At 48.0% G+C, this 22,038-nt stretch overlaps 1 protein-coding gene across 2 annotated transcripts in view; it reads left to right on the forward strand.

Moving 5' to 3' along the window:
- Positions 1 to 22,038, forward strand: part of LOC145361481 (voltage-gated potassium channel KCNC1-like) — a 57,938-nt gene that overhangs the window by 30,342 nt on the left and 5,558 nt on the right. Inside the window, exon 3 of one of the 2 annotated variants that reach the window (XM_080217290.1) lies at positions 7,028 to 7,222. In XM_080217290.1, the coding sequence (XP_080073416.1) occupies positions 7,028 to 7,222 (195 nt within the window). Of the gene's footprint in view, positions 1 to 7,027; positions 7,271 to 22,038 lie in introns of both variants that reach the window. The other variant, XM_080217291.1, reaches the window with a different exon arrangement.

Genomic DNA, 22,038 nt, shown 5'->3' on the forward strand with positions numbered 1-22,038 from the left:
TGGACAATACACGTTGCTTTATACAGGAAAATGTATGTTGACAGGGTGGCACGGTGGCACACTGGTTAGCACTGCTGCCTCACAGCGCCAGGGACCCGGGTTCCATTCTGCCTCTGGTGACTGTGTGGAGTTTGCATGTTCTCCCCGTATCTGCGTGGGTTTCCTCCGGGTGCTCTGGTTTCCTCCCACACTCCAAAGATGTGTAGGTTAGATGGATTAGTCAGGCTAAAATGCCCCTTAGTGTCCCAAGATTCCCTAGGTTAAATGGATTGGCCATCCTAAATTGCCTCTTAGCGTCCCAAGGTGCATAGGTTAGAGGGATTAGTCATGCTAAATTGTCCCTTAGTGTCCCAAGATTTCTGGGTTAAATGGATTGGCCATCCTAAATTGCCCCCTAGTGGCCCAAAATGTGTAGGTTAGGAGGATTAGTGAGGTAAATACCTGGGGTTACGGGGAACAGGTTTGGGTAGGATTTCCCCTCAGTGTCAGGGGGATTACGTGGAGTTACAAGGATAGGGTTTGGATGAAGATTGTTATTGGTGCACACATGATGGGCTGAATGTCCTCCTGTACTGTAGGGATTCTATTACAGTGTGTTGCACAGCTACGAGGTGTATTTCCTGAACAGTGTGCTACATAGATGTTTGTGAGGACTGGACAAAGTGCTGTCACGCATTGGAGCTGAGTGACAGTGTGTTTGGTGAGGAATGGTAGCATCGAGGTGATGTTATGGGACCAATAATCAAAGCACCCCAGAGACACGAGTTCAAAACCCACCATGGCAGCTGAAGAATTTGAATTCGACTGACCAATCATAGAATCGAATCCCAACAGTGCAGAAGGAGCCATTCAGACCATCGAGTCTTCACTGACTCTCCGACAGAGCACCTTATCCAGGCCCACCTCCCCATAACCCTATGCATTTACCCTGCTAATCCCCCTAACCTGCACATCTTGGGATATTAAGGGGCAATTTAGCATGGCCAATGCCCCTAACCTGCACATCTTTGGGCACTAAGGGGCAACTTAGCATGGCCAATCCACCTAACCTGCACATCTTTGGACATTAAGGGGCAATTTAGCATGGCCAATCACCTTTTGGAATGTAGGAGGAAACTGGAGCACCTAGAGGAAACCCATGCACACATTTGGAGAATGTGCAAACTCCGCACAGCCAGTGACCTGAGGCCGGAATTGGACCCAGGCCCCCGGTGCTGTGAGGCAGCAGTGCTAACCACTGTGCCACTGTGCCACCCCTTATAGATCTGGAATTAAAAAGATTGATAGCTGTGATCTTGGGGTAAATTTCTCAGTCCCTGCGGTGGGTCGGATGGGCCACTTAAAGGTCTGTTGATCTCGGACGGGGATTTCAGGTCTCGGGTGAACACGACTGGACAATCCCACCACTTTAAATGTAGCGGAGACTGTGTGCCGGTCTTACCTGGTCTGGTTTATGTCTGATACCACTGATCCAGAACTGCCCTGTTCGATGATCTGGCAAGTCAAGAAAGTGGCTCACCACCCACCTTCTGAAGGGAAATTACGGTGATGCCCACGTCATGGCACAGTGGTTAGCACTGTGGCCATAGTACCAGGGACCCAGGTTCAATTCTCGGCTTAGGTCACGATCTGTGCGGAGTCTGCACGTTCTCCCCGTGCCTGCGTGGGTTTCCCCCAGGTGCTCCGGTTTCCTCCCACATTCCAGAGATGTGATGGTTAGGTTTATTAACCATGGTAAATTATCCCTTAGTGTCAGGGTAAGTATGATAGGGATAGAGCCTGCGTGGCAATGTTGTTGGTGCAGACGTGATGGGCCAAATGGTCTCCTTCTGCACTGTTGGGATTCTACGATTCTATGAAATCCCCATGGGTATCTGATTAGACAGGACAATGGGTGGTGTATTCAATACAGCACAGAAACTGATTTGATTTATTATTGCCACTTGTATCAATATACAGTAGAAAGTATGGTTTCTTGCGCACTGTACAGACAAAGCATACTGCTCATAGAGAAGGAAAGGAGAGGATGCAGAATGTAGTGTTACAATCATAGTTAGGACGTAGAGAAAGATCAACTTAATATATGATAGAATCTTTCAAAAATCTGATGGCAGCAGGGAAGAAGCTGTTCTTGAGTCAGTCGGTGCGTGATCTCAGACTTTTGTATCTTTTTCCCAATGGAAGAAGGTGGAAGAGAGAATGTCTGGGTCCTTGATAACGCTGGCTGCTTTGCCGAGGCAGCTGCAAGTGTAGACAGAGTCAATGGATGGGAGGCTGGTTTGCCTGTTGGACTGGGCTACGTTCGCGACCCTTTGTAGTTTTTTGCGGTCTTGGTCAGAGCAGGAACCACACCAAGCTGTTACGCTGGAGAAGTGTCTGGACGTGACAAGTATTACCGCAGTGTGTGTATGGAACTGGGTGGTGCAGAGGCCGAGGTACATGGACTGGACAGAAAAGCTAAAGAAAACTTGGAGATCTAAATTAGAAACGGAAAATGCTGGAAGCACTCGGTGGGTCTGGCAATCCCTGTGGAGTGAGAATCAGGAAACATTAGCGTTCTAACAGATTTTGAGCAGGTATGGGGCATGAAAGGATGAAGAAGGCAATATCAAAATTAAATTTCAATTTTACTTTTAGTATACTCATGGGTTAAAATATCCCCTATATAAATGAATATTAGCAATAGCAGAGTGGTCTGACTTTAATCCTATAAGTATTAAAAACCATTCTAATCAGTAAAACACTGAGTCAGTCCCTACCCGGAGTGTATGTTCTCATTCATACACCAGGCTCCTGTTCAGCAACCGGTTTGTCCTGTATTGGAGGGATTGTATCCTCATCCCAGGACCCACCCAACAGTATCACTGAGACGAGGAATGATTCTTATCGTCCATGGTACTCTTCAAAATATTTCGAGAGCACATTTGCCGCGGAAAATCTGCTCACCAAATACCCCTTCCTGGCTCGGAACACAGGCAAAGTAGGCACATTCAGCCCTTCGAGCCTGCTCCGCCATTCATTCAGATCATGGCTGATCTCTCCCTGGTCTCAAATCCGCATGTTCCCCATATCCCCTTATCCCTTTTTCAATATCAGAGATATATCCATCTCCTCCTTGAAACCATTCAATGATTCAGACTCCACCATGCTCTGGGGCAGCGAGTTCCACAAATCCACCCCCCCCCGTGAGAAATAGTTCCCCCTCATCTCAGTTTTAAATCTCTCAACCTATCCCTGTGACCTCTTGTTTGAGATTGCCCCACAAGGGGAAACATTTGGTCTACATTTACTTCATCAACCCCTTTTAAAATGTTATAATCCTCAATCAGATCCCCTCTCGTCCTTTTGAACTGCAGGTTTTTTTAAAGTTCACTTGTGGGATGGGTGGCACATTGACACACTGGTTAGCAGGGCTGCCTCACTGCGCCAGGGACCCGAGTCACTGCCTGTGTGGAGTTTGTGCGTTCCCCCCATGTCAGCATGGGTTTCCTCCGGGTGCTCCAGTTTCCTCCCACAGTGCAAAAGACATGCTGGTTAGGTGGATTGGCCATGCTAAATTCCCCTTAGTGTCCAAGGACGTGTAGGTTAGGGGGGATTGGCCAGGCTAAATTGCCCCTTAGTGTCTAAGGATGTGTTGGTTAGGTGGATTGGCCGTGTTAAATTATCCCCTTAGTGTCCCGAGATGTGCAGCTCTTTCATCCTACCCCTTCTGTTCTTCCATTCACAATCCCCTCCCTCCCTGGCTGCCTTGGGACTTGTTTAAAACTGGCTACATCTCTAACTTTTTCCAGTTCTGATGAAAAAGGGATATCTGGTCCCGTCGTGGGTTCCCCTAGCGGGCGGAGGGTACCAAGATTGGGAAACCCATTGAGAGCAGATGGTCCCATCACCGGGGGCAGGAAGTCCCACACATTAACTCTGTCTCTCTCTCCCCATGGATGCTGTTAGATGTGCTGAGTGTTTTGTGTTCAATATTGTGTACACACTGTGCAACATATTAAATATCAGAGGTATATGAACTGGATAGTTTTGTTGCACAGCGATGTATATGGACTGGGCAGTGTGATACACAGTGTTTTATATACCTCTCTGAATGTGTGTAAAGATCAAGTCACCATATTCCTAGATGATCGTAGGCCACTGTCCCCTTTGAGGGAGAGAGCTGACTGGTAGTGATTTAACTTGAGGATCACCACACCTCAGGCCAGAGGCCTTCACAAATAACCTCAGCTGGTGCAGGAATTGAACCTTTGCTGTTGGTGTCACTCCACATCATAAATCAGTCATCCATCCAACTGAGCTAACTGACCCCTTGTGCGCAAGGGTACGTTTCAGTTAGACAATGTGGGTGCTGAAATGGGTGGACTATTTGCATGTTTGCTGCCAAGGGTGCAAGGATATATTTGAAAGACATTCCTCCAATTGGATTTTTCAGTAACTTTTGTGTATTAATAATCCCCAGTGTTGGATTCTCCCAAATCTGGAACCATTCCTTCCACAAACAACTAGTTCAACCCGTTTTCGTAGTTTGAAAGTTCTTTGATGAGTCAGTTCTCTTTTTTTCCTTAACAAATAAAAGTCAACTTGTTCCATCCTCCCTGACAGCTGTAAGCTCTCACCCTTTGATCCTTATAGATTCCTTGGTATTTCCAGCAAATGAGGCCATTCGGCCCATTCTACCTTTGAAAGAGCAGCCATGCTTGGTTCCAAATAGCCCAGCTATTTGTCTGGACGTCCCTCACACTTGTCCAACTCTCGATCAAAATGAGTAATGGAATCAGCGCCCACCACTTTTTGAGGTTGAACCTTCCAGATCCCAATAACTCTCTGAATGGAAAAGAAATCTCAGCTCCTGACTTGATCTTTTGCCAATGATTTTGAATCTGTCCATCAGGTCATTGACTCAATTACCAGTGTATTTTCTCGTTACTCTTATCATAGAATCACTCCAGTGCAGAAGGAGGCCACTTGGCCCATTGAATCTGTACCAGCAACAACCCATCCAGGCCCTTTCTCCCATGCACTGACCCTCCTAGTCCCCCTGACACTAAGGGCGGGATTTTCTGGCCACAAGGCTGGAAAACCCTGCCCAAGGTCGACAGACCGTTGTATGGTCCGTGTCCAGCCAACTATGATTCCCATGGCAGGCGGGACAGTAAAATTCTGCCCTGAGGGTCAATTTAGCGCAGCCAATCCACCTAACTTGCACACCTTTGGAGCATGCGAGGAAACTGTAGTACCTGGAGGAAACCCGCACAGACACGGGGAGAACGTACAGACTCCACACTGATGGTCACCCAAGGCCGGAATTGAACCCCGGGTCCCTGGAGCTGTGAGGCAGCAGTGCTAACCACCGTGCTGCCCATATCAAAACTTACCATTAAGTTTGTCCCTCTTAAACTTCCTTGATCTGAGGAGAACAGTCCAAACTTTTCCAAATTATCCCATGTCTCTGGTAAAACTCCTGTGGGCCCCTACAGAGGCCTGTGTATCTTTGCTTAAGTGTGGCTCCCACACCACTGCAACAGAGTCCCAATCAGTGCCTTGCGAAGTTCAAAGATCTCTTTGCTTTTATACTATTTATAAACCCAAGTAGCATATATTCTTTTCCAATTACCTTGGAGAGATGGTGGTGTAGTGGTAATGTCACTGGATTAGTAATCCAGAGGCCCGGACTAATATTCAGGGGACCCAGGTTCAAATACCACTAAATTTAAATTCAATTAATAAATCTGAAAAGGTGGTACCGCTAATTTGATTAGTTCAGGTGTTTAAAAAAAAGGCAGCAAGGATAAGATGGACTGAAGGGCCTGTTTCCATGCTGTAAACGTCTATGGCTCTAATGGTAACCATGATTGTCATAAAAATCCAGCTTGTTCACTAATGTCCTTTAGAGAAGGAAATCTGCCATCCTTAACTGGTCTGGCCGATGTGTGACTCCAGACCCACAGCAGCGGGGAGGCTTTGGCCTAGTGGAATTATTGCTCAGAAACTTAGCCAATGTTCTGGGGATCCGGGTTCGAATCCCGCCAAGGCAGATTGTAGAATTTGAATCCAATAAAACATATCTAGGACCGACTGATGGCCATTAAGCCATTGTTGATTGTCGGAAAAACACATCTGATTCAATAATGTCCTTTAGGGAGAGAAATCTGCTGTCCTTACCTGGTCTGGCCTAGATGTGACTTCAGAGCCACAGCAATGTGGTTGACTCTCAACTACCCTTGGGTAACTAGGGATGGGCAATAAATACTGGTCCAGCCAGCGATGCCCATGTCCCACAAATGAATGAAAAAAAAGGTTGACTTGGAGGAATCATCTATTCTTTCATATCATTTATTTTTGGGGAGGTAGGCTGAGATTCATTACCCATCAAGAGTAGTGAGTCACTCTTGGGAGGGTGGGGGAGCAGTTGACATCACCTTCCCTTTTCTTTTGGACTGGGGTCACGTGTAGGCCCAGACCTAGTTCGGGATGGCCAATTCCCTTCCTTAAAGGGGTGGGAGAGTGTACCAAATGTTTTGTTCAGTAAGAAGTCCCACAACACCAAGTTAAAGTCCAACAGGCTTATCTGGTAGCACGAGCTTTCGGAGTGCTGCTCCTTCCTCAGATGAGTGGAGCAGTGCTCCAAAAGCTCGTGATACCAAATAATCCTGCTGGACTTTAACCTGGTGCTGTGAGACTACGTGACTGTGCCTATCCCAGTCCAACACCGGCAACTCCACATCAAATATTTTGTTAATATTTATTGATGGGATGTGGGTGCCATTGGCTGGGCAACTTTCTTCTAAAATGGCCGAGCGATTCACTCACCTCATGGTCAATAAATGTTCCATCCTGTGAAGGAATACATTGTTTTGCCATATTTAAGGGTTTGTACTTGCATTATATGGACACCATTACTGAATGGAAACCTACTCAGCGTCTCCAGTACAATGCTTTGAGGGAATCCGTGTGATTTTTAACGAGTAATCCTTTGTGTGTGTGTGTGTGTGTGTGTTTTCCTTCCTTTCCTTCGGCCTGCAAGATCCCAAGCAAAACGGGGATGCCGCCAACGCTGCCCTGGCCAATGAGGATTGTCCGACCATTGACCAGGCCTTGTCCCCGGAGGAGAACCAGCCGGTCACGCCTGGAGGGAGGGAGAAGTACGCCCGGGACAGAGCTTGCTTCCTGCTGACCACCGGAGACTTTGAGCACTCTCCCGATGGAAGTATCCGCAAAGGTACCACATGAAGCCCCCCAGTCCCAAATGGAACAGGGATACAAGCAGGTCCATAGTCTGAATACAGATCGGTGGGAGGGGAACGGACGGGGAATGCAATGGGATCCTTTGGTTAACCTCCGTGGGGTCCTCCAGCTGATCCACACTGGGATTATTTCTCATTTCTTATTCTCTCAGGATTGTCTCTCAGCGAAGCAGAGTTCTGAAGGTTTGGTGGTTACGTTTACAGATAATCCAGAGAGCGCAAACTCAAAATTCTCCCCGCCCAACTCGAATCGAGTTTCGGACAGAAAAATCCAGCATTTCAAATCTGTAAAGTTTATTTATCAAGTTGGCTAACATTAACACTGCAATGAAGCTACCGTGAAAATCCCCTAGTAGCCATACTCTGGCCCCTGTTCGGGTACACTGAGGGGGAATTTAGCCCGGCCGATGCACCCTAACCAGCACGTCTTTCAGGCTGTGGGAGGAAACCGGAGCGCCCAGAGGATACCCACGCAGACACGGGGAGAATGTGCAGACTCCGCACAGACAGTGACCCAAGTCGGGAACTGAACCCAGGTCCCTGGTGCTGTGAGGCAGCAGTGTGCCACCGTGCCACCCCCCTATGGCAAAGGTAAAGCTGTAGGATTGTCATTAAAGAGCCAACCCAAAATCCAGGGACCCAGGATAATGTTCTGGGGACCGGGTTCGAATCCCACCATGGCAGATGGTGAAATTTAAATTTAATTAAAAAAAAAATCTGGAATTAAGTGTCTAATGATGGCCACGAAACCATTGTTGATTATTGTAAAAACCTATCTGGTTTGCTAATGTCCTCTTTAGGGAAGGAAATCTGCTGTCCTTACCCGGCCTGGCCTATACGTGACTCCAAAGCCACAGCAACGTGGTTGACTCTCAGCTCCCCTCCAAGGGCAAGTAGGGATGGGCAATAAATGCTGGCCCAGCCAGCGATGCCCATGTCCCAGGGATGAATAACAAAATAACCCATCTGGTTCACTAATGTCCTGTAGAGAGGGAAATCTGCCGTCCTTACCCGGCCTGGCCTACATGTGACTCCAGAGGCCATAGGCAATGTGGTTGACTGCCCTCAGGGATGGACGACAAATGCTGGCCCAGCCAGCGATGCACACATCCCGTGAACAAATATAACGAAAAAAGAATGGTTCACTCCCAGCCCTTTAGGGAAGGGAATCAGCCGTCCCAAACTCAGTCTACACGTGACTCCAGCCCCCCCAGAAAAAGGAAGCTGATAGCCTGTTAACATAAGAACATAAGAAATAGGAGCAGGAGTAGGCCATCTAGCCCTTCGAGCCTGCCCCGCCATTCAATAAGATCATGGCTGATCTGAAGCGGATCAGTTCCACTTTCCCGCCCTCTCCCCACAACTGCCCCTCCCATCCTCTGAAGTGACCCACTTCACATCTGGATGGGTAACTCGGGACGGGCAGTGAATCTTGGCCCACCTCACCAGAAATAAGCGAGAGGAAAGGATAGCTGATTCCTGGTCAGCTCTCTGGTTAATCTGCTGAATCTCACCACGAATGCCTAGTGTTATTGAAACCTGAACTCCAGCCCAAACCGTTGGCCACGAGCCACCGTATCACTCAATTTCAGCATCCGAGATCTCTGATCTGTGAAACTCAAGCCACAACTGGCAGTGATGCCAGGCTGAAATTAATACGCAATTTCTTAAAATAAGATTAGCGCAACGTTAGTAGCCAATCGAACCCTCAGAAACTCGCTGGGGGACCTTGTCCAGGGGATAATATAACACTTGGATTTCTCTTTTGAGCGTGCGAGGAAGGATTTGATACTTAACACCAATCGGTAAATGAAACAATACAGGATGTTGTTAAGATGCTTAAAGGTTGGGGGAGGGGTGGTGGGGGGAGGGTGGGGGGGGGGGAACTGGATGGAGGTGCGACGGGGGACCTTCACCCCGGGATCATCGCAGAGGACCCCTGTAACGGAGGTTAAATAACAAAGATGAGCAAGAGAGGTTTAGGCCATCAGCACGTGAGCCAGAATGAAGGCTTTATCCACCCACTTCCCCGACCCCTGTGCATCACATAATCATCCACGGCTTCTTGTTTTCGATGTGTTCGACTTGTCCCATTCCTTGGATTTTGGTGGGGGGGGAGGGGGGGGGGGGGGGGGTGGGGGGGGAGCGGTGGGGGTGGTGGTGGGGAGGGGACAGGGAGAGAGGGAAGTGGAGCGGGGAGAGGGAATGTCTGTTTGAACGGTCACCGGGAAGAAGCTTGATGACTAGAAGAACCAAAATAGTCATGGTCAATTGGCAAACAGCAATGGGTATAACAGCATGTTACTCAGGAGAATTCGGAGATTGAATTAGGTTCCCCCTCGCAGAGCAGATTCCAGAGACCCCTTTAGTACCCTGAGCCGACATTCTGTATTTTTTCTCCCCCCCTCCCCCTCCCCGCTGCTGTTGGATACCAAACCAGAAAGCTTAACTGTCCCCTGGCCCATCACCACCGCAACCCCCCTGCCGCCCCCCCCCCCCCCCCCCCACTCAACTTGGAGTTCCAAACATCTTGGCATCTAAGCTTGACCTTTGCAGAGGGAGGGAGGAACCTCCTGGCCTCTCACTCAACTGGTTACTTTTCGAGCGGCACGCACTGAGTTTCAGTAGGCCACTCAACCACGTAGGGCATCGCGGACATCACAAATATCCTTGCTGTCACCTTTGACCGCAGGGATAATCCCATCTGCACTGCTGCATGCTCCATGGCAACGCCTCTGCCAATCAGAATCTGCTTGCCAACCAATTGGCACTCCCTTCTCAAACGGTATGAAGTGCTGTTGCTTTGACATTTGGTATTCTCGCGAACCGTCCTGATGAGTACAAGATGAAAAGCTTTGACGAAAAGGTCTTTTTTTTTAAATCCCTGTGTTTATCCCGTTGGAACTGTGAGGCCGATGTGTGTCTCCCCAGCAGTTGTAGAAGGTGAGCGTGGATCAGGAGAACGTCCCTTTGAGTTAGTCTGCATTTGGAGAGGCAGGCATTCATCGAGAACAGTCAGTGTGTTTTTGATAAGGTAGGGTCTTGTCTGACCAACTTGATTGAATGTTTCAAAGAGGTGACCAGGTGAGGGTGATGCATTTGACATGACCTCCTTGGACTTGAGCAAGGCTTTTGACAAGGCCCCACGTGGGAAACTGAAGGTAAGAGCCCATGGCATCCAAGGAAATTGGATCCAGAATTGACAGGAAGCAGAGGGTGATGGCCGAGGGGTGTACCTCAGACTGAAAGGATGTGTCCAGTGGGACCCCCCAGTGCTGGGGCCCTTGCTGTTTGTGGTTTTATAAATGACTTACACTTAGGAGGGTTGATCAGTAAGTTTAGGGATGTTATGAAAATTGGTAGGGTGGTAAAGAGTGTAGCCTTAGAATACAGGAGGATCTAGACAGGCTGATCAGATCGGCTAATCATTGACAAATGGCATTCAGTACGGATAAGTGTGGGGTGATGTACTTGGGCAGGATAAGCAAGAGACTACGTGACTTGGGCGGTACGTTAGCACAGTGGTTAGCATCGCTGCTTCACAGCTCCAGGGTCCTGGGTTCGATTCCCGGCTCGGGTCACTGTCTGTGTGGAGTTTGCACATTCTCCTCGTGTCTGTGTGGCTTTCCTCCCACAGTCCAAAGATGTGTGGGTTAGGTTGATTGGCCATGCTAAGAAATTGCCCCTTAGTGTCCAGGGTAGCAGAGGTTAGAGGGATTAGTGGGTATAATATGTAGGGATATGGGGCTAGGGCCTGGGTGGGATTGTGTTCGGTGCAGACTCGATGGGCCAAAGGGCCTCTTTCTGCACTGTAGGGTTCTATGATGAATGGCAGGACCTTGGAAAGCACCAAGGATCAGAGAGACCTTGGTGTGTATGTACACTGGGACCCTTAAGGTAGCAGGAAGGTGGGTAACGTGGTTAAGAAAGCATACGTTATACTTGCATTTATTAGCTGAGGCATACAGATAAAGAGCAGGGAGGTTATGCTGGAACTGTATAAAATGTTGGTTAGGCCACAGCGAGAGAATTGTGTGCAGTTGTCTAATCCACATGATAGGAGGGAGGTGACAGCACTGGGAAGGGTGGAGAGGAGATCTGCCAGGATGTTGCCTGGCTGGAGTGCTTTGATTTATTACTGTCACATGTATTAACACACAGTGAAAAGTATTGTTTCTTGCGTGCTATGCAGACAAAGCATACTGTTCATAGAGAAGGAAAGGAGAGAGTGCAGAATGTAGTGTTACAGTCACAGCGAGGGTGGAGAGAAAGATCAACTTAATGCGAGGGAAGTCCATCCAAAAGTCTGACAGCAGCAGGGGAGAAGCTGTTCTTGAGTCTTTAGTTATGAAGAGAGATTGGGTAGATTGTTTAGAATCATAGAATCCTACACTGCGGAAGGAGGCCATTCGGCCCATTGAGCCTGCACTGACCACAATCCCACCCAGGCCCTGCCTCCATAACCCTATGTGTTTACCCTTGCTGGTCCCCCTGACACTAAGGGGCAATTTAGCTTTATCAGCCCACGTATGTCACACGTCTTTGGACTATGGGGGGAAACCAGAGCTCCCGGGGGAAACCCACGCAGACACGGGGAGAACGTACAGACTCCGCACAGACAGCGAGCCTAGGAGCAGTGGGGGCCTGGGCGGTGATATGTTGGGATGTATAAAATTATGAGGGGCATAGAGGAGACGGGAAGAAACTTTTCTCTTTGGTGGAGGGATCAATGACTAGGGGCATAGTTTTAAGCTAAGGGACAGGAAGTTTGGAGGGGATGTGAGGAAAAGCTTCTTCACCCAGAGGGTGGTGGGAGTTTGGAACTCACTGCCTGAAAGGGTGATGGAGGCAGAGACCCTCACAACATTGAAGAAATATTTAGATGTGCACTTACGATGCCAAGGCTACGGACCAAGTTAATGGGGTTAGAATAATTGGGTGGTTTTTCTTTGATGGGCCGAATGGCCTTTTTTCTGTGCAGTAGACATCTTTGACTCAAAGTTAATATTTCTTTTGTAAATTCTTCTGTAAAAACTTGTGAATTCTAAATTTCAAGGGGGGATGTTGCAGAGGGGAGTGGGGTTGTTGCGAAAGATGTCACACCATCAACGATCCTGTTTCCAATTGGTTCGGTAATGACCAATTAAGATGAATGCCCAGGACCTGTCAAACTGAGGCAAGATCTCATTTAGGAAAAGCAATTAGAACGCAAATTAAAATCTGAATTAATTATTACGACCCATATAAATTGTTAGATGCTATTATCTTCCTGGAAGCTGCAGGGTTGGTATTCTGGGCTGAGGGAGCGGCCAGTCGAGTCTGCAGCGACTCTCCGGCACAACATTCTACCCAGGTCCACCCCTCTACCCCATCCCTGTAACCCCGCACATTTACCATGGCCAACCCACCCAACCTACACAGCCGGGGTCTGTGGGAGGAAACCAGAGCACCTGGAGGAAACCCACCCCACACAGACACAGGGTGAAGGTGCAAACTTCACACAGACAGTTTAATCTCCATGTGACGATGTATCATAATATGAGTCCATGACATCATATTCCATATTTCAGATATGTACTCTGTATCTAACCCCGTGCTGTCCCTGTCCTGGGAGTGTTTGATGGGGGACAGTGTAGAGGGAGCTTTACTCTGTATCTAACCCCGTGCTATACCTGTCCTGGGAGTGTTTGATGGGGACAGTGTAGAGGGAGCTTTACTCTGTATCTAACCCCGTGCTGTACCTGTCCTGGGAGTATTTGATGGGGGACAGTGTAGAGGGAGCTTTACTCTGTATCTAACCCCGTGCTATACCTGTCCTGGGAGTGTTTGATGGGGACAGTGTAGAGGGAGCTTTACTCTGTATCTAACCCCGTGCTGTACCTGTCCTGGGAGTGTTTGATGGGGGACAGTGTAGAGGGAGCTTTACTCTGTATCTAACCCCGTGCTGTACCTGTCCTGGGAGTGTTTGATGGGGACAGTGTAGAGGGAGCTTTACTCTGTATCTAACCCCGTGCTGTCCCTGTCCTGGGAGTGTTTGATGGGGGACAGTGTAGAGGGAGCTTTACTCTGTATCTAACCCCGTGCTGTCCCTGTCCTGGGAGTGTTTGATGGGGGACAGTGTAGAGGGAGCTTTACTCTGTATCTAACCCCGTGCTGTACCTGTCCTGGGAGTGTTTGATGGGGACAGTGTAGAGGGAGCTTTACTCTGTATCTAACCCTGTGCTGTATCTGTCCTGGCAGTGTTTGATGGGGGCAGTGCAGAGGGAGCTTTACTCCGTATCTAACCCTGTGCTATACCTGAGCTGGGAGTGTTTGATGGGGATAGTGTAGAGGGAGCTTTACTCTGTATCTAACCCCGTGCTGTACCTGTCCTGGGAGTGTTTGATGGGGGGACAGTGTAGAGGGAGCTTTACTCTGTATCTAATCCCGTGCTATACCTGTCCTGGGAGTGTTTGATGGGGACAGTGTAGAGGGAGCTTTACTCTCTATCTAACCCTGTGCTGTACCTGTCCTGGAAGTGTTTGATGGGGGACAGTGTAGAGGGAGCTTTACTCTGTATCTAACCCCGTGCTGTACCTGTCCTGGAAGTATTTGATGGGGGACAGTGTAGAGGGAGCTTTACTCTGTATCTAACCCTGTGCTGTACCTGTCCTGGGAGTGTTTGATGGGGAAGTGTAGAGAGAGCTTTACTCTGTATCTAACCCCATGCTGTATCTGTCCTGGGAGTGTTTGATGGGGACAGTGTAGAGGGAGCTTTACTCTGTATCTAACCCTGTGCTGTACCTGTGTTGGGAGTGTTTGATGGGGGACAGTGTAGAGGGAGCTTTACTCTGTATCTAACCCCCTGCTGTACCTGTCCTGGGAGTGTTTGATGGGGACAGTGTAGAGGGAGCTTTACTCTGTATCTAACCCCGTGCTGAGAGACTTCAATTACAGGGATAAATTGGAGAAGTTGGGACAATGTTTCTTGGTGGAGAGGAGTTTTGATAGAGATATTCAAGATGATGTGGGTGTGGCCTGAGTAAATGGAAAATCCTTTCAAACGGTGGGATGATTGAGAATGAGAGGGTACAGAATGAAGATAGTCGGTAAAAGTAGCAGTGAAGAGTAATGTTTTCACACAGTGAATTGTTAGGATCTGGAACGCGCTACCTGAGAGAGTGGTAGAGGCGGATTCAAGAGGAAATTGGATTTTTATCCAAAAAGGAAGAATGTGACGGGTGTGGGGAGGTGATGGGGAGGGGAAGTGGTAGAAGATGCATTGCTTGTTCAGAGGGCTGGCACCCACACGCCAGGCCGAATGGCCTTGCCTTGTGCTGCAGCCATTCCGAGGTGGAACAGGTCAGCCAGATATCAAGTAGCGTTGACTTTTAAGGATAAGAGGATTACATCAGCTGACTCGTGACGAGCTCCAGGCAACCTGGCTTCTTGCTCTCTGCTGTCAGCGCCTACATATCTTGTTCTTTCATGTGACTAAACAGCGCTTCAGATCATCTTGTAAGGCACATCGTCAATGATAATGTTTTGAACCTCAACGAGTCCTTCAGAGACAATGTTATTCACCTTATTCTCCTCAGATAATCTACGAGCCGCAATAATTTAGAGCGATTTCTCTCCTGAAGTAATTTTTTTGGCAGAGCAGTGGTCCAATTAATTACAAACTCTCTTGCTGGAAGTAAGGTTTGTGTCTAATTTTTGCAGCAGAAAATGTCATTAATGGCTCCCTCTGTGAATTGGGAACAGGAGGAGGCCAATCAGCCCTTCCAGCTTGTTCTGCTATTTATTTTTAATCAGATCTTGGGCCAATCTGTACCTCAAATCAAACTCATCCTTTTTCTCATTCAATTTGATTTGATTTATTATTGTCACATGTTAGTACAAAAGTATTGCTTCTTGCACGCTATCCAAAGCATACTGTTCACAGAGAATGGAAAGGAGAGAGTGCAGAATGTAGTCTTACAGTCATAGCTAGGGTGTAGAGAAAGATCAACTTAATGCGAGGTAGGTCCATTCAAAAGTCTGACAGCAGCAGGGAAGAAGCTGTTCTTGAGCCGGTTGGTGTGTGACCTCAGACTTTTGTATCTTTTTCCTGATCGAAGAAGGTGGAAGAGAGAAAGTCCAGGGTGCGTGAGGAATCGTAGACTGCCTACAATGCAGAAAGAGGCCATTCGGCTCATCGAGCACTGACAACAATCCCATCCAGGCCCTATCCCTGTAACCCCACGTACATACCTTGCTACTCCCCTGACACTAAGAGGCAATTTACAATAGCCAATCGACCCAACCTGCACCTCGTTGGACTGTGGGAGGAAACCAGACCAGCCAGAGGAAACCCACGCAGACATGGGGAGAACTCGCAGACAGTGACCCAAGTCCAGAATTGAACCCGGGTCCCTGGTGCTGTGAGGCAGCGGTGCTAACCACTGTGCCACCGTGCCGCCCAATTATACTGGCTGCTTTGCCAAGGCAGCAGGAAGTGTAGACCGAGTCATTCATGGGACAAGGGCGTTGCTGGTTGGCCACATTTGTTGCCCTTCCTTAGTTACCAAAGGGCATTTCAGAGTCAACCACATTGCTGTGGCTCTGGAGTCACATGTAGGCCAGACCAGGTAAGGACGGCAGATTTCCTTCCCTAAAGGACGTTACTGAACCAGATGGGTTTTTCCGACAATCGAGAATGGTTTCATGGTCATCAGTAGATTCTTAATTCCAGATTTTTTGATATTGAATTCAAATTCCACCATCTGCCTTGCTGGGATTCGATCCTGGGTCCCCAGAATATTTAGTTGAGTTTCTGGATTAATAGTCTAGCGATAATACCACTAGGCCATTAAAAGTCTACTGATGACCATGAAACATAGAATCTCTGTAGTGCAGAAGGAGGCCATTCAACCCATTGAGTCTGCAACAACCCAGCATCTTACCCAGGCCCACCCCACCCTCTGCCCTATCCCCATAACCCCATGTATTTACCCACTAATCCCCTGAATCTTTGGACACTAAGGAGCAATTTAGCATGGACAATTCCCCCCGCAATCCGCACATCTTTGGACTGTGGGAGGAAACCAGAGCACCGGAGGAAACCCGCGCAGACACGGGGAGAACATGCGAACTCCACACAGACAGTGACCCAAACTGGGAATTGAACCTGGGTCCCTGGCTCTGTGAGGCAGCAGCGCTAACTCACTGTGCTGCCCAAAATGCCCTCCTGAGAGCAGAGAAAGTTCTGGGAGACAGGCTAGCGACCTGTTCTCAGGAAATTGGAAGCGATACTTTGTCTCCCTCATGCCACTAGATGCTGGAAAACCTCCGAGCTCAATGCCTCTCATTTTAAGAAGTTAAAAAAAAATAGGAATTAGGAGCAGAATGCAGCCTGTCGAACCTGCCCCATCATTCAATCAGATCATGGCTGATCTCTCCCTGATCCACCTCCCCAACTGTTCCCCATATCCCCTTATCCTTTCTTTGTTAGAAATATATCCATCTCCTTCTTGAAACCATTCAATGATTCAGACTCCACCGCGCTATGGGACAGCGAGTTCCACGAATTCACCTCCCTCTGTGAGAAGCAGTTCCCCCTCATCTCAGTTTTAAATCTATCGCCTCTCAATCTATCCCTGTGACCTCTTCTGCGAGATTGCCCCACAAGACAGAATATAATATTAGGGGTAAGACTCTTGGCAGTGTGGAAGATCAGAAGGATCTTGGGGTCTGGGTTCATAGGACTCTCAAAGCAGCTTCGCAGGTAGGGGATGTTGTTAAGAAGGTGTATGGTGTACTGGCCTTCAGCAATTGAAGAATTGAGTTTAGGAGTCAGGAGATAATGCTGCACAGACTATAAGACCCTGGTCAGACCCCACTTGGAGCACTGTGCTCAGTTCTGGTCGCCTCATTACAGGAAGGATGTGGAAGCCATCGAAAGGGTGTAGAGGAGATTTACAAGGATGTTGCCTGGATTGGGTGGCATGCCTTATGAGGATAGGTTGAGAGAGTTCGGTCTTTTCTCCTTAGAGAGACGAAGGATGAGAAGTGACCTGATAGAGGTGTATAAGATGTTGAGAGGTATTGATTGAATGGATTCTCAGAGGCTTTTTCCCAGGGCTGAAATGGCTGCCACAAGAGGACACAGGTTTAGGGTGCTGGGGAGTAGGTACAGAGGAGATATCAGGGGTAAGGTTTTCACTCAGAGGGTGGTGGGTGAGTGGAATCAACTGCTGGCAGTGGTGGTGGAGTTAGATTCAATAAGGTCATTTAAGACACTTGGAACTTGGTAAGATACAGGGTTATAGGTAAGCCTAGAGTAGGTAGGGATATGTTCGGCGCAACTGTGGGCCGAAGGGCCTGTTTGTGCTGTAGTTTTTTTATGTTTTTCTGTGTTCTAAGAGGAAACATTTGATCTACATTTATTTTACCAATCCCTTTTAGTATTTTATATCCCTCAAACAGATTCCCTCTCATCCTAAACTCCAGCGAGTACAAGCCCAAACTGATTAATCTCTCCTCAACCCTTTCATCCCCGGAATCAATCTGGTGAACCTCCTCTGAGCTGCCTCCAATGCCACCACATCCTTCCTCAAATGAGGAGACCAAAACTGGACCCAATACTCCAGATGTGGTCTCACCAACACCCGATACAATTGCAACAACACTTCTCTACTCATATACTCCAGCCCCTTTGCCATAAATGCCAACATCCCAAAGTGCAGGAAGAGGTCAACAATTGGGGATTGAAACTGGTATATCTCAGTTGGGAACTTGTCGCATTTTCATGGGTGGCAAAGGCCCTGTTTTAGGCATACGGTGACTGGGATGTGGTATCCTCACTCTGTTGCTAGCGATACAGTGGTTACAACAGTCACCTGTCTCTACTCGAATTGCCATGGTAGCAGGTGGCATGGAGGGAGATATAAGTGGCTTGAAGTGTTGGAAGGAAGCTGAAAGGGTGCTTTGTATTTGTTCAAAAGCAACACTTAAGAGGAGCTGCATTATCTTGCCTGAATCAAGTGAAGGACCTCTCTTGTTCCACCACACTGGAGTGTGTCACGATGTTTTCCTGCCTGTCTGAATTGAAGAGCTAGACTGAATTCAGATTGTAATTGATATTTTGAAGTGATCTCCCAGCATCGCTGGGCACAGTAAAAAGTTTTTGGTGCTGCTTTGACCCAAGAACTCTCCTGTGCTGGGAGAGAGTAACCCAACACTGGCACACTCCTTACTTGAGAAAGGATTTACTGGCAGGGGGTGGGGGCGGGTGCAGAGGAGATTCACTAGGTTGATTCCGGAGTTGAGAGGGTTGGCTTATGAGGAGAGACTGAGTAGACTGGGGCTATACTCATTGGAACTCAGAAGAATGAGTGGAGATCTTATAAAAACATATAAGATTATGAAGGGAATAGATAAGACAGAAGCAGAGAAGTTGTTTCCACTGGCGGGTGAAACTAGAACTGGGGGGCATGGCCTCAAAATAAGGGGGAACAGATTTAGGACTGAGTTGAGGAGGAACTTCTTCACCCAAAGACTTGTGAATCTGTGGAATTCCCTGCCCGGTGAAGCAGTTGAGGCTACCTCACTGAATGTTTTTAAGGCAAGGATAGATACATTTTTGAACAGTAAAGGAATTAAGGGTTATGGTGAGCAGGGGGGGTGGGGGGGTAAGTGGAGCTGAGTCCACAAAAAGATCAGCTATGATCCTATTGAATGGCGGAGCAGGCTCGAGGGGCCAGATGGCCAAGACCTGCTCCTAGTTCTTATGTTCTTATTACACTGGTTGTTGGAGAGGGAGCTTGCTTGAAAGGTGAACCATATTTTGGAGTCACTTATTGATAATGAAGGAGGAATGCCTCAGCTTTGAGAGGTGACCAGAACTTGCATATTGAAAACTGAAGGAGCAAAACCTTCATAACCTGAAACACGTCAGTTTTGTTAGCCAACTTTAATTGGACACAAGTTTGCTTGTATCCCTGAATATGGCCATTGAATTGTCAAGTTTTGTGTGTGAAATGGTGCCCCATGGTTGTAGCAATCATTACAAATTCTGATAGTTATTAGATAGAGGTGGGGAGGCGATGGCCTAGTGGTATTATCACTAGACTATTAATCCAGAAACTCAGCTAATGTTCTGGGGACCCGGGTTCGAATCTCACCACGGCAGATGGTGGAATTTGAATTCAATAAAATATATCTGGAATTAAGAATCTACTGATGACCATGAATCCATTGTCAATTGTTGGAAAAACCCATCTGGTTCACCAATGTTCCTTTAAGGAAGGAAATCTGCCGTCCTTACCCGGTCTGGCCTACATGTGACTCCGGAGCCGCAGCAATGTGGCTGACTCTCAACTGCCCTCAGACAGCTAGGGATAGGCAATAAATGTTGGCCCAACCAGCGATGCCCATGTCCCATGAATCAATAAAAAAAAGGATTGAAATCCGTATATATTTCAGGGGTGGGATTGTCTGGCCTTCCTGCTGCGTATTTCTCACTGGTGGGAGGTGGCGTGCTGTTTGCGAGTGGTGGGATTCTCTGGGTCGCTGTGTCAATGGGAATTCCTGTTGATGTCACCCCACACTGGTGGGGAAACCCGCAGGTGTGGGATACGCTGCTGGTGGGAATGGAGAATCCCGCCGGCGTAAACGGCCACAGGCATCCGGCCCAGACCTTGACGCATAGAATCATAGAATCTTACAGTGCAGAAGGAGGCCATTCGGCCCATCGAGTCTGCACCGACCACAATCCCACCCAGGCCCTATTCCCATAACCCTATGCATTTACCCTGCTAATCCCCCTGACACTAAGGAACAATTTAGCATGGCCAATCCACCCTAACCTGCGCATCTTTGGACTGTGGGAGGAAACTGGAGCACCCGGAGGAAACCCACGCAGACATGGGGAGAACGTACCAGAATGATAGGGAGTGGGATAGCTTGATCTTGGATTTGGACATAGCTCGGCACAACATTGAGGGCCGAAGGGCCTGCACTGTTCTACGTTTCTATGTAACGTGCAAACCCCACATAGACAGTGACCCAAGCCGGGAATCGATCCCGGGTCCGTGGGGCAAAATTTTCATTCGTTGAATGCAAATTCCTTCAGTTGCTGGGGTGGGATTTGAGCCCTGTCTCTCAGAATTCCACTGAATTGCTAAACCTGTGGCCTTACCTCTACCCCACCAAAACTCGAGAGCTTCGTTCGTTCCGAAGAGTGTAGAGGTTGAAAGTTTCAGACCCGGGACCCAACTGTTAAATCAGTGACGTGTAACCAAAAAGCTAAAAATCTCTAAGAGAAAGCGAATAGAATATTACCGCACATTATCATTTAGATTGGTAGCGCTGCCCAGTGCCTCTCTCCCAAGATGACCTCCAGTCTAAGATGTTAATTCTAACTCTAGCGGCGCCCTAAGACCCAGTCGATTTACATCCCGTCCATCGCAGCCTCCTCGCCAGCGTCCTGGGAACAGTGAGATGTCGAGAAGAACCATTTAACCTTTGTAATTAACGGGTCGTGGTGAGTAGGCTGGTTGTGATGCACAAGGACACTCTCATCTGTTATGGAGGAATTAACCGGTAGTCAAGCACCCATCATTGGAAAGCGTGGTGGCAAGTTGTCCTCAGAATGGGCTGCAGGTTGTGTCCAATGTGACATTTGCTGCTTTGTTTTGTTTGGCTGGTGGGTGTTCTTTGTGATTTATTTATTTGTTTAGAAACATAGAATATCGATGCGGGAATAGGCCATTCAGCCCTTCGAGCATCAGTATCCCACTCCCATTTCTCTCCATGACCCTTTGATCCCTTTAGCCCCAAGGGCCACTTCCAGCTTCCTCTTGAACATACCTAACAAACTGGCCCCAACAGCTTCCTGAATTCCACAACTCTCCGAGTGAAGAAATTCTCAGTCCTGAATGGCTTTTGAATGTATTTTTAAACTGCTGATTTATTATTGTCACATATATTGGGATACAGTGAAAAGTATTGTTTCTTGCGTGCGATACAGATAAAGCATACCATTCATAGAGAGGGAAAGGAAAGAATGCAGAATGTAGTGTTACAGTCATAGCTAGGTTATAGAGAAAGATCAACTTAATGCGAGGTAGGTCCATTCAAAAGTGTAACAGCAGCAGGGAAGAAGCTGCTCTTGAGTCGGTCGGTACGTGACCTCAGACTTTTGTATCTTTTTCCCGACGGAAGATGGTGGAAGAGAGAATGTCCGGGGTGCGTGGGGTCCTTAATTATGCTGGCTGCTTTGCCGAGGCAGTGGGAAGTGTAGACAGAGTCAATGGATGGGAGGCTGGTTTGCGTAATGGATTGGGCTACATTCACGGACTTTTGTAGTTTCTTGTGGGACTTGGGCAGAGCAGGAGCCCATACCAAGCTGTGATACAAGCAGAAAGAATGCTTTCTATGCTGCATCTGTAAAAGTTGATGAGAGTCGTAGCTGACGTGCCGAATTTCCTAAGTTTTCTGGGAAAGTAGAGGCTTTCTTAATTATAGTGTCGGCATGGGGAGTTAGGACAGGTTGTTGGGTGATCCCTAGTTCTGGATTTTTCCAACATTGGGAACATTCTTCCAGCATCCAGCCTGTCCAGTCCCATCAGGATTTTGTATGTTTCTATGAGAGCCCCTCTCATTTCTTCTCAGTTCCAGTGAGTACAAGCCCAGTCGATCCAGTCTCTTCAGTCCTACCATTCACGATTTATTTTGTCACGTGCATTGGCATACAGTGAAAAGTATTGTTTCTTGTGAGCCATAAAGGGTGGCACAGTGGTTAGAACTGCTGCATCCCAGCGCCTGGGAC

The sequence above is a fragment of the Carcharhinus amblyrhynchos genome, chromosome 35, assembly GCF_965287045.1.
Source record: "Carcharhinus amblyrhynchos chromosome 35, sCarAmb.v2.hapA, whole genome shotgun sequence".
In the NCBI taxonomy this organism is placed as follows: Eukaryota; Metazoa; Chordata; class Chondrichthyes; order Carcharhiniformes; family Carcharhinidae; genus Carcharhinus; species Carcharhinus amblyrhynchos.